At 41.1% G+C, this 12,838-nt stretch overlaps 1 protein-coding gene across 1 annotated transcript in view; it reads right to left on the bottom strand.

Moving 5' to 3' along the window:
* The window catches only part of ITPR2 (inositol 1,4,5-trisphosphate receptor type 2), a 436,558-nt gene extending 426,758 nt beyond the window's left edge, over positions 1–9,800 (bottom strand). The window contains exon 1 of the mRNA XM_045828972.1: positions 9,335–9,800. Coding sequence (XP_045684928.1) covers positions 9,335–9,426 — 92 coding nt within the window. The 5' untranslated portion in view covers positions 9,427–9,800. The remainder of the gene's footprint in view (positions 1–9,334) is intronic.
* Between the last annotated feature and the right edge of the window lie 3,038 nt (positions 9,801–12,838).

The raw sequence follows: 12,838 nt of genomic DNA, 5'->3' as shown, positions 1-12,838 counted from the left end.
AAGAGTCCTCTTTTTAATAGGAGATAATATGTGGAGAGCAATAATGTCTGCTGTTAGTGATTGTTTCATAATTAGTCATTACCACAAGGTCTTGGAGAGCTAGATATCTAGGAATTACTTAATTAAAAACCTCTTTTCTCTAGGACTATGTTGAGAAATTGAATAACTACTGTAACAGTAAAGTCCAGCATTTTGTAATTTTCACAGAGATTTTTATGATGATGTTTTAACAGAGGATAAAACACCTTAGTAGTAGAACCTCAGTAATCATGCTTGAATTCTAAGAATTTAGGTAAAGATTATGCTTTGTTCACTTCCTTAGTCTTTTTGTTCACTTCCTAAGTCTCTGCATTCATGGGGCTCTTATCTACAGCTTTTATCACTTGTTCAAACACCAAAAGGAAAATGGGGTATACTGGACTCCACACACACAATACAATAGATGGTATACCATCTATACCAAGAGGGAGTTTGTGAGTATACATGTGTGTGTGTCCGCATGAGTAGTCATGGGTACTATAATGGGGGAAAAAATCATTTAGAACTATTTTAGATAAAAAGTTGTCCTGCCCTGGCTGATGTGCTCAGTGGATTGAGTGCCAGTCTGTGAACCAAAGGGTCGCCAATTCGGTTCCCAGCCTGGGCTCACACACCTGGGTTGCAGGCCAGGTCCCCAGTAGGGGGCTTGCGAGAGGCAACTACACAGTGTTGTTTCTCTCCCTTTCTCTCTCTCTTCCCCTCTCTCTAAAAATAAATTTTTAAAAATTTTTACAAAAGTTGTCCTTATTACCAAAGTTTCCAAGGATCTATAAGACTTTAAGTTCCTGATTTACGAAGAAAAACTCTGAAACATTGGAAATGGAGAGAAATAAGGAAGAAAGGATTAACAAGAAAACACCCAAGGGAGTTGGAAACATTACATAAATTCTCCCAACTAATTGCCTAGTTTCTTCTTTACTGGACTTTATAGTCCTGTTCTCATTATCACAGTTAAACTCAGCATACGTGACAAGGAATGACGGCAATCTAAATAAACTCAGAGGGTCTGAACCAAACTTAAAGTTCTCACATTTGGTAAATAAGCATAAAATATGTTCATAGATTATATATTCTAGCTTTGCATATCACAATGACATCAAATTGTTAGCTTCCTTTTTGTAGCTATTAAAATGGACAGTAAAACTTCACCAATTTCTTCCAATGAAAGAAAATATTATCAACAATATATGATGAAATTATGGGCACAGATTTGAGACACATAGCCATCCTAATTGTCCTTCAAAGTTCAACTCAAATACCACCTCCTCCTGGAAGCCTTCCCAGGTCACACCAGGCAGAGACAAAGAATCCTCTTATAACTCCCTGTGATGCTGTTTTCAAAATCATTATGGCACTGAGAAGAAAATTGCTTTATGTTGTGGTTATTCAATACTAGTATTATCTCCATTACCATATAACTACTATATTGATTTCACAATTATTTATTAAACACCTCCTATGGAATTATTACACACACCAGGAATTATGTTGGGTGGTAAGCATACAAGGATTAAAAAGTCAGTTCTTTATGTTGTGGCATTTAAAATACTTAAGCAAAAAAGGTTTCAAATGCCTTTATGTCTCCCATCAATCCCAGTCAAATGTGATACTACAAATTCTCAAAGGAAGTTTGAGTTTTTTGTGATAATAATTAAATATTGCCTAATATCTGGCATCTCTTCATACTGTATCCCCAACACACAGAACTCATTAAGTGTTTGTTGAGTGAATTAATGATTCAATCTGCAGCAAGCTCTCACATAAACCACATCACCAGGGAAGTTGCATGGGCTTCATTCATGACGTGGACATGCTGTTAATTGTAGGATTAAAGCTGAATAACTTGATAATTTATTTTTCTGTTACATAATTTTTTATTCTGGAATAATTTTGGAGATGTTTCAAAGATAACACAGAGAGTTCCCATGTACCCTTCACCCCTTCCCCCAGTTTCCTCTAATGTTAGCATCTTATATAACCATAGTACATCAAACCCAAGAAATGAACGTTCACACATTACTATGACCAAAACTCCAGATTTTACTTGAATTTCAATCGTTTTCCCATGAACATCCTTTTTCTGTCCCAGGACCCAATTCAGTATACCACACTGCATTTAGTTATTATGTCTCCTGAGTCTACAATGTGACAATTTCTCAGTCTTTTCATTTCTTGTTTTTTAAGTCACTTTGACAGTTTTGAAGAATACTAGTCAGGTATATTTTTAGGACATCCCTCAGTTTGGATTTTTTTTTCTCCTAATTATACTGGAGTGAGGTTTTTGAGGGGAAAATATTACAAACGTGAAGGGCTGCTCTCATCACAGGACATCAGCTGGTGACTATACCCTTGATTGCTTGATTAAAGCAGGTTATCAAATTTGTCCACTGTAAACAATTTAACTTATTCTTAATTAAGAGTTGGGGATCTGTGAAAGTGTATTAGTATAAACTATAAGATGGCTATTGTTAACCATTGATGTGGATTTTGAGAGACCTAATCTATACATTTCAAAGATAGTCAAAAAAACATTTAATCGATCGATTTCAATCATACACACACAATTTCTCATAAACTAATACCTAAAGAAACTAACTCAGACAATGAAAGTTTCATAGTGAATACCACGATTACTAAAATGACCGAGACAGTCATGCCAAAGAGCATACTTCCTACATGTATAAACAGACATCTTCTAAAATTAAACCATACAGTTACTACATAAGTTAAATCAAGCATCTGTAATTACTCAGCTTTACTGGCCAAATAATTTTCCATAATACATTTTAAAATACCAATACTAACAATGAACAAAAATATTTTATGGGAAGCATATGACCATCTATTTCAGCAACATGCAATTTCCTAGTTTGTGGTTTTCCTGCATTGACCATGACCAGAAAAATGCTTTGTTTATGTTTTTTAAAATAAATATTGTCCATTAACAGTAATAAGAAACTGAAGAATTCTTAAAAACATTATTTTCATTTTAGCGGACTTACCTGACTATAAAAGTAATAAATATGTAATTAATGAAACATGCATAGAATCTAGGAAATATGTCAGACACAGAATTTAAAACCACCCATCCATTCACCGTGCAGTGTCAACACTATTTGATTCTCTTTTCTTATGTATCTTATGTATCCATGTATCTTATTCCATGTATCTTTTCCATGTATCTTATTTTACATATTTCTAATTAGAATAACAACTTCCTAAAGGTGTGTATTAAACTTCCCCAACTAAACATGCATGGGAGTGGAAAGATGATCACAGAAAAGGCATCGACACAGTGCAAAGGCTCGGTGTTACACACTCAATAAATGAATGAATGAGTGAATGATCATTGAACTTTCACTACTTTGATTATAATCTGGTGGCTCCGTAACCAAATTCTGTCATTAAAAAAAGGAGTAAAATTCATTGTTATTATGCTCTAAATTTGTCAGAAAAGTCCAGTTATTTCTTCTTTTATATTTATACATGAAGCTACATCCTGTGCCTGGAATTTAAGTTTTAAAGTTTGAGTCTATGGTATTCTGTCTATATTCTCTAAGTTATCTACATAGTACCTGTATAAGAACTGTTCCAAAAGGAAAACGTAATTATCCAAAGTGCTACCTATATAAGAAGAAGAAGAAGAAGAAGAAGAAGAAGAAGAAGAAGAAGAAGAAGAAGAAGAAGAAAGAAAGAAAGAAAAGCAAGCTTCTGTTAAACCTAGAATGAGGCCAAGCAGTTGCCTCTGAATTCTGTTCCACCAAAGCCAAGCACCAGGGGCACCTGAAGAGGGATGACTGTTTATCTGACTGATCTCTCCAAGAGAGGGTCTAAAAACTGCAATGTTATTTATGGAATGACTTCTAAGTTTAAGAAACAGTCAACCTTTCAGCTTATAATAGTTTTTATGTGCACCGCTTCAGAAACTCTTTGTACTCAAGCTGACATGACACTACCAATCCTTAGACTTTCCAAAACAACTCAGTATTCAAGATTATATTTTTTTCTTCCTCCCCACTAAGCAACACATGCAAATGTCTAATGAATTTTTAAATATTTTTATCACACTAACATATGCCTTAGTCAAAACAAAGTTAAGTTTACACGCCTAGTTTTAGCAGGAAATAATGGCTGTTACTTGGAAAGTTTCTATTTGGAAAATACTAAAGATTACGTCACAAATTATGCAAAAATAAAAGTTGACTATAACCATCCCTTCATTCATCTATGACTTTACACTAATCACACAGTCCTATTAAGAAAAGACTTTTAAACTATAATAACTAGCATAATTGAGCAAAAGAAGAAAAGATAATAAATCCAATATGTAAGCATTAAATATAAAAAAATTTAAGCCAGAAAAAAGATCAGGCAGAGAAATTTAAGGAACTATAATTGAGAACAATAAAATGTAGCCATTTACACAGTTTTGTTCATCTAAGGAATTACCTTAGAATTATAGGCTGTGTGACCCACCATCACCCCACCTGATGTCCATCTTTGACAATGGAAACAAAAGAATTGATAAGTTCACTGTTGGCCAAAATCAAGCACAAAGTAAAAATGAGGGCCCCAAGCTCTCTGGCTATGGGACTAGAGAGATATGCCCGTTAACGACAGAGACACTTTCTGAGAAATGCATCCTCAGGTGATTTCCTCATGCGAACATCATAGACTGCACATACACAAACCTAGATGCTCTAGCCTATGCTGTAATTTCATAGGCTATCTTTTATACAACTTATTGTGCAGTAGGTCTGTTTATACCAGTATCACCACAAACATGAGTAATGTTTTGTGCTCAGACATTACCATGGTTAAGAAGTCACTAGGTGATAGAAATTTTTCAGCTCCTTTATAATCTTATGGGACTACCGTTGTATATGCAGTTGACCAAAGCTTTCCAATTGCTCATGAGACCACTATGATGCTTTGCAGTCACTGCCTTAATATGTGGTCACCTAATAGTTTTCTGAGACCTGAATTAGTGGGTGTTGACTCTTGGTAGATCCTAAGAAAACACTTCAAGCCAAAGGCAGCAGTCACTTAAACATATGAATACAGACACACACACACACACACACACCAATACATATATACACCACTTGTCATTTACTAATCTAAATCAACCTTGCAGAGAAGAGACAATGAAGGAATTATATACCTTTCACTGCTTCCACTATCCCACTCATCCTGGGAATCCTGCTATGTTCACTGCCACTGTGTGCGGCCTGATCGTTGATTGAACTGATGTACCCAGACATGTGGAGTGTCTGATGTGGCAACAACCAGGGAAATAAATCTCAGAATAAAGATAATGGAGGGAGGGGAAAAGGACAATCGACTCAAAAGGACAATCGACTCAAAAGGACAATCGATGCAAAAGGACTGCATTGGAAATTGTACAACACACTCCAAACCTTCCCCCTTCCCTTTTAAAGGAAAAATAGAAACTATAACCCTAAAATGTGCCAGTAGCAAAAAATTCATTTATTTAAAATATATTCACCATTTTCATTCAGTAAGATTTAAAGCAAATTTCCTGAAGTCTATCTATGTAAGTGTTCCAAAATAGATCCTTAGATGAAAAATTAAGTTAGAAAATACAAACAGGCCCCTCTTGCACCTACACAAACAGGGAGAATAATATCTCAGTTTGCAACAATGCAAGATTCAGAAGCATCAGGTAAATACTGGTTAAAGAGTAACTACAGGAAAAAGGGAAAATGCAAATCTTTGCAACTGGAGCATTCTAATTTCACACAGACTGAAAAGCCACATTTATGAGCTATATCACAGAGCCTAAGAAAATCCTTCCACTTTTCAAGTTGGAAGGGTCTCTAAGGAGGGTCTGCTAAACTCTAACATAGTAAAACTCAGCGGGGGTTTTTTTTCAGCTAAAAAAATGTGTTACCTTATTGCAAAAATTTCCCAGGCTAAATAATAACAATGTATAGCCTCCCAAATTTATTTACAGGTCAATGTTAAAAATCAGGTGAAATTTATTTGCAGACAAACATTAATTACCTTGAAATGTGTAAACTCTGTTCTTATTAATTACCCTATGTTGGGTTTTTTTTTTAAACCATCCTGCCCTGAGAGGTGTGGCTCAGTTGGACAGGTAGTAAGTTCAATTCCCAGTCGGGTTCTTCCTAGTCAGGGCGGGGCGTGTGGGACAGGAAACCAATGTATGTTTCTCTCTCACATCCATGTATCTCTCCTTCTTTCTCTCTCCCTCCTTTACCCTCTCTCTAAGATCAAGAAGCATGTCCTCAGGTAAGGATAAAAATTAAAGAATTAAAATTAAAAAACCATCCTGTTGTCAAAAATGTCAAATAGATAAAGATCTAAAATAAAAATCAGAAACCTTAGACCTCATTTTTAGCTCTTTCATTGAGTTTTTAATATTAAGTGCAACAAACACTGTTGGCTAGCTACGATGCCAGTATCTCTGACCCAGCTCCTGATTCACTTCAACAAATCACACACCTTTCGAAGAAATTTAAGGGCCACAAAAATATAAGCATAATGTGGATTTTCCTAGTAACTTTAAAAAAAATGGACTCTTTCATTTCTGTCTTTTTCACTCAATTTTACAATACACCTAGGGGATGGACACAGCATATACTGTCCTTAGTCTCCAAAGACAAGCGGATACAGAAAAAGAATAAATGATATGAACAAGGTCACCTGGCTAATTAGCAACAGACCTAGACCAAGATCTTCAACTAACAGAAGAGCAAGGAAATTCAAGTAGAAGTAAGTATGCACTCTGTCTTTGGTACAGAAAGTATATAAATACTGACCCTACAACAATATAATGAAAAACTATAACTACCACGCTGCTTTGATTTCAAAGCCCTAAAACCAACTTGCAGAATAAATCTCTACCAATTGCATTGTAAGCGAATACAGCAGATGATGCTACTCTGCCTAGAGAACATTTTATGTGGCATGGCACAAGCTCCTGCGGGCTTTTTCACTCCTAAAAATCTGAGAGTGATGAGGTTCCACAGGTTAAAGAAAAATAATATCAAATCAAAACACCAAGCTTCACCAATACAGCATTTCTAAAGATCCTTCCTCATTTTAGAATTAGCTGCACAAAGGTCTTGTCATACTAACTTCGACAAGTCTCAGTTTGTTAACAGAAAAATAATGCTGCACAAACACATTCTAAGGAAATTCAGTTTTCAAAACACCAGCAAGAACTCCTGAATACAAATAAGAAATATTTATACAAACATATATGCTCCAAGAAAGGTCAAGCTTATTTTTAACTCGAGGCTTAAAGATTATGATGTGCAACCAAAGAGACTAGCACTTAAGTGAGAATCTGGAGACAGGGAAAGTTCCAGCTTTGGCATTAATGTCCTCTGCTCCTTGTGTAGTAAGTCTCTTCCCCTCAGTTTCTCTATCTCTAAAACCAGTAGGGCAAACTCCACAACTGCTAAAGTTGTAGCTTCCTGATTTCCCATCCAAAGCCCTAAATGTGTATGTATGTGTATATACACATTATATACATACATATATAATATGCATATATGCATTATACATATGCATTATATATGTGTATGTGCATTGTACATATAGGTACAGTTACCCATACACTATAAAAACATGACCTTTTGTTGGTCTGTTTTACAGTTTATCCCTGATTCTTTTTTACTATTTTGTCCACAGCTGTAACTATTGCTCAGATACAACAGTTAACACTTTATATTAGTGCTTACTAATGGACAGGTATCATGCTAACACTTTACATATATTAACTTCCTCACCACAACCCTCTGAGACAGAAACCATTATTGTTCACATTTATTTTATTTCATTTTCTCGCATGAGGAAACTGAGATACAGAGCAATTATGTAACTTGCCTGGGTCATAAGGTTCACAAGTGGAGAAGCCAGGATTTGACCCCAAGCACTCTGACCCTGGTGCACCTCCTGCTTAACTGCCCCAGGCAGAGTTTGAGGAGAAGTGTGAAATGCAGCGGAGTTCATCTGCAAAATGTTGGCGGGTCCCTGAAACTGCACTTACCCTATGAATTATTTCAGAAGACTTACAAACTCGGCATAAGCACTGGCCACGCTGTTGTTGTTTTTTTCCCCTTCATTTCAGTTTCACAAGTAAATGACATTGATCTTAAGGAGTTTAACTTAAATCTCCCTTCTTTTACCCGCTGGGGGTGGGAGGATGCACTAATAACAGAAACTGTGGAAATGCTGGTGAGTTCCACGACCCCTGTCAAATAGGCACCACTCCTTGTAACATGTCTGGAAGTCACAGTCTGGGGACACTGCCGGTTAAGTCACGCACTCTAAAACCGAAGAGCAGAAAACAGTGACCAGCCACCACCAAGTCCGCAGTCTGAATTCTCTAACACTCAGCACTCTACGTACAGAGACCGTGGGGTAACAAAAGAAACATATGCGCACCGATCTGTGTTGCAGTGTGCATTTAAACTGTGAACTGGTATTCTCAATCAAAACAGAGAGAAAATACTAGCAATCACGGAAATCCTATTTCACCATCTAGCACACTGTTACATATATATGTATCCCATTCATAAATCAACTGGAATCTCAAGAGCTCGGCACTTAGTCGAGTTCCCGAAGAGCTTCATCATTTCGGTGGGCCAAGGCCCGGGGAAGTGGAGAAAGCCGGTCTGAGTTCTAGCGCCCAAGAGGCCAACGTTACCTGTTAGGGTCCTACAGCCCCGGCGGGCCCCTGGCCGCCCCCGACAGTCGGGCGAGTCCCGGTTTGGCAAGGCCAAAAGGAAATTACTTAAGGGAAGAGGGCACGGGCTGCTGCTCCCGCAGGGCAAAGCCACACTTTGGCTCACTACTTCGCTTGGGTGTCATGTCCAAGGCCATGGACTTTTATCGCCAGCTCTTACAAACCTGGCCCTGAGAGACAGGGGTTGAGAGCGGGAGCGAGAAAAGATGGGGAGGGGAGGTGCGTTCTTTCACCTTTAGGGGAAAACAAACACTGTGATCGCACGACCCGTAAAGAAGCCTGCGAAGACTTCTCCGCTGGGCCTGTCTCAGGGCTTCTGAATCACTTCCTCCTTTTCGGATGTGCTTCTGAGTTGAAGCTGATGAAGTTTCATGAGAAAATCGTGCCTCTCCGGGCCGCTTCCTGCGCGCAGGCGAGCCGAGCGCCGCGCGCTGTCCACAGGCGCAAACCCTGCCGGCCGCCAGGCCACGCTCGGCGGCAGCGGCGCACGGAGGAGCGGGATGTGCTCCCAGAGCTCCCAGGAGACGCAACGCGCCTGGCCCACCCTCGGCTTACCCCAGGGTGCTGATGAAGCCGTTGACCGAGCCCTCCGCGTACAGAGACACGATGTCCCCTATGTAGAGGAAGCTGGACATTTTATCAGACATACTGCTTCATGCTCCAAAGTAGACGTTCTTCCTCTTCTCTGCGCCTCGCAGCCCTCTCCAGGGAGCAGCCGCGGCTGAGGCGAACGGAGCGCACGACTGCCGCACCGAGAGCAGCTGCAGAGGGCACCGCTGGAGTGACCTGACTGTCGGCTGAGCCCTGCCCCAAGCCGGGGGAGCTGGCAGGAGCAAAGTCGCAGCCACGAACACCCAGCGATGAGCGTAGCCCTGACGCCCCGAGATCCGCAGCGGCCGCCTCCCCAGCAGGTTTCCTGTTCCTTTCAGAAGTTTTCTCTCCAACACCTTTGCTCCTCCTCCTCCCTCCCCCGAGCCCCCTCCCTTCTCTGCGCCCCTCCAATGCAGTCAACACCACCGGGAAGGAGCTGGTGGTTGCAAGCCTCTCGTTGCCCTCGGGGGAATTTTTGGACTAGGTGGTGGTGCCCATTGGGCGAAGGGGAGGAGAGGAGCTCGGGGAGGAGGGAGTAGAAGGCCAATCAGGGAACGGCAGCCTGGGGCGGAGCTGGGCAGGGGCGGTGCAACTCCGGGGAGGCCTGGCCACCCGGGAAGCCTCTAGTCTGCCAGCGTGCGGATGGGCCGAGGGGAGGCGCTGGAGGGGTGGCAGGGGCCCAGGGCCGGGGAGGTCGCTTGGTCTAGCTGCCCAGCAGAGGCCAGACCTGGGCTGCGGCAGTCACCGCCTAGGACAGTGAAGGATGGCGGGGCCGAAATGCTTTCCTGAAGCTTGAAGGGGGCAGCGAAGATGAGAATTGGCGAGAAGGCGGGTGCAAAGGAAGGGAGCGGTGGGGTGAACCAGCGACTCGCGGGAAGATGAAAAGGAGGAGCAGGAGCGGCAGGAGTGGGGAGGGTGGGGTGGGTATTTGCTGAGAAAGGGAGGGGAAGGTATTGAAGTAAACAAAAACAACAGAAATAAAAAATAAATACATACTGAGGAAAGAAAAATAAGAGGGTGAGAAGAGACAGAAGAAGGAAGAAAGGGAGGGAGGGAGGGAGGAAGAAAGGGTCTCTATTTGGAGTATGTAGTTTTGGTTTTTGCCTCAAGTACATGGCGTTAGTGAAACTTGACCTGTCAGCAGACGTCCAGGTGCAGGTGAGCCCCCAAGGAGGGAAACGTCACTTGGCCGAGCCAACAATTTTTGTAGCCAACGGTTGGCGGTGAACTTTCTTTTAAGTCTCCAAGGCTGCACCTCCCGCGGTTGACTCCAAGCCCAGGTTTAGCCGTCCACCTTCTGGAGCCCACAGCCACTGTCTCATCGACAGTCTTCGTTTCTTTACTTTTAAAGCCGCTGATTTTTGAAAAAGGCAAATGCCACATGATTTCACTTATATGTGGAATCTAAAGAACAAAGTAAATGATCAGATGAAACTGAATCAGGCTCACAGATACAGAGAACGGACTGATGGTGGCCACGGAGGAAGGGGTTTATGGGAGGGGGGTGAAATGGGTGGAGGGATTAAGTTAAAATTGGTAGCTACAAAGCAGTCAGAGAGAGGTGAAGTAGAGCACAGGGAATGTAGTCAATAACGTCGTGATAACTCTGTGTGGCACCAGGTGGGAACTGGCAGTGTGGGGAACGCTGTAAAGCATAGGATTGTCTAACCACTATGCGGTGTGCCTGAAATGGATAAAAAATAATACTGAATGTTAACTGTAATTGAAAAATATTTCTTTTTTAAAAAAATGCTGCTCTTGCCCCGGCTGGCGTAGCTCAGTAGGTTGAGCATGGGCTGTGAACCAAAGCATCACAGGTTCGATTCCCAGTCAGGGCACATGCCTGGGTTGCAGGCCATGGCCCCAGCAACCGCACATTGATGTTTCTCTCTCTCCCTCTCCCTCTCTCCCTCTCTCTCTCCCTCCCTTCCCTCTCTAAAAATAAATAAATAAAATCTTTTTAAAAATGCTGCTCTTAAAGCTCAACACCTTCTCTGTTCCTTTTGTAGCCCCCATCATTCTATAACACCATGTTAGAAGCCTTTTGCCCTGTCTTTCTGGACCACCTGGGGAGGGTGAACTCCTTGGGCGGTGGTTAGGACATTCCCCACCCTGAGAATTGTGACCCAGGTAATCCCCACAGAGCCAGGTTTGCAAAAAAGCAGAGGAACTCAGGGCGTGCAGAGGGGTGTGTGCCAAATTGTGCAACTGGCCAAAATTGTAATTTACAGTTGAAAAGTATCTTACAGCTCAAAAATGGTTTGGGTTGAGCCTTATAAACACATAATGGAACATGAAAGAAGAATAAGCTTAATATTCAAATGTTTGTGTTTAGAAAGCCTGGAGGATCGAGAATAGAGTGTTAGACGCAGAATCCAGGAAATGCCAGTGCAAAGCCTGTAAGTATTAAGATAAACTAGACCCAGTCATTGTCCTACTGTAGAGCTGACAGATCTGTCTTTACTTCTGTGTTCTCCTTTGAAAAGTTAATTAGCAACTTAGATATTCCTGTTATATGCTAAAAGCCCTCATCTGTCTACACACATAACATTACTGTTGGGTGCCTCCACGACATTGGTCATATGAGCTGTTCAAAAACTTAAGTCAGAACAAGATGAGGACCTTGGAAATGGATGTATCTGTTTATCAAAGAGATGCACAGGTTACATTCTGTTATTCCTCATATTGCACTCTCCTGCGCCATATATCTAGTGGATGGTCTACTATTATTTCTTAACTGAGGACAGTTTCATGTGCTGTTTTAGATAGAGGAAGGGAGAGAGAGAAACATCAGTGCAATGGAAGCATCAGTCGGTTGCCTCTATATGCACCCGGCCCAGGGATGAACCCGCAGCATAGCTATATGCCCTGACCAGAAATCCAATCTTTGACCTTCCTGTTATAGGAAGACACTCCAGCCACTGAGCCACACTGGCCAGGGCACTGCTCAACAACTATTGATCAAAGTCATTACTGTTTTTTATTGCTTCCTCTAGGCACAACCTATCTGTGGACAACATATTACAAAACAAGTGGGTATTTATGCTAATGGCTAACGAACAGGTACAAACTTACTCAAACCTAATGTCTTTCTTCCTTCTGACCTCAGCCCCTCCACCCACTGCCCACTGAGGTGTCCAATAGTGTCTCAGGATTGGACTGAGCCGCACTTCTGTGTTGGATGGCAGAGGTGGTCAAGCAACCGGCGAAGGCTGCTTCCGCAACGGCAAAGCCTCCTTAAAACGGTCTTCCCAGCATTAACTATTACAGCAACTTTGTTCCTACGTTTGCTCAGCTCAGAAACCTTGGAATTATTTTTTTAATTTAAATTTTATTTTTCAATTATAGTTTATATTCAGTATTATTTTGTATTGATTTCAGGTGTACAGCATAGTGGCTAGACAATCATACATTTCACCAATTGTTCCCCCTGATATTTTCAATATTCACCTGGCACCGTGGTAATTA

This window comes from Phyllostomus hastatus, unplaced genomic scaffold (genome assembly GCF_019186645.2).
Source record: "Phyllostomus hastatus isolate PE091 unplaced genomic scaffold, TTU_PhHast_1.1 phas_scaffold_93, whole genome shotgun sequence".
NCBI classification, from domain to species: Eukaryota; Metazoa; Chordata; class Mammalia; order Chiroptera; family Phyllostomidae; genus Phyllostomus; species Phyllostomus hastatus.
This window is presented reverse-complemented; position numbering and strand designations above follow the sequence as displayed.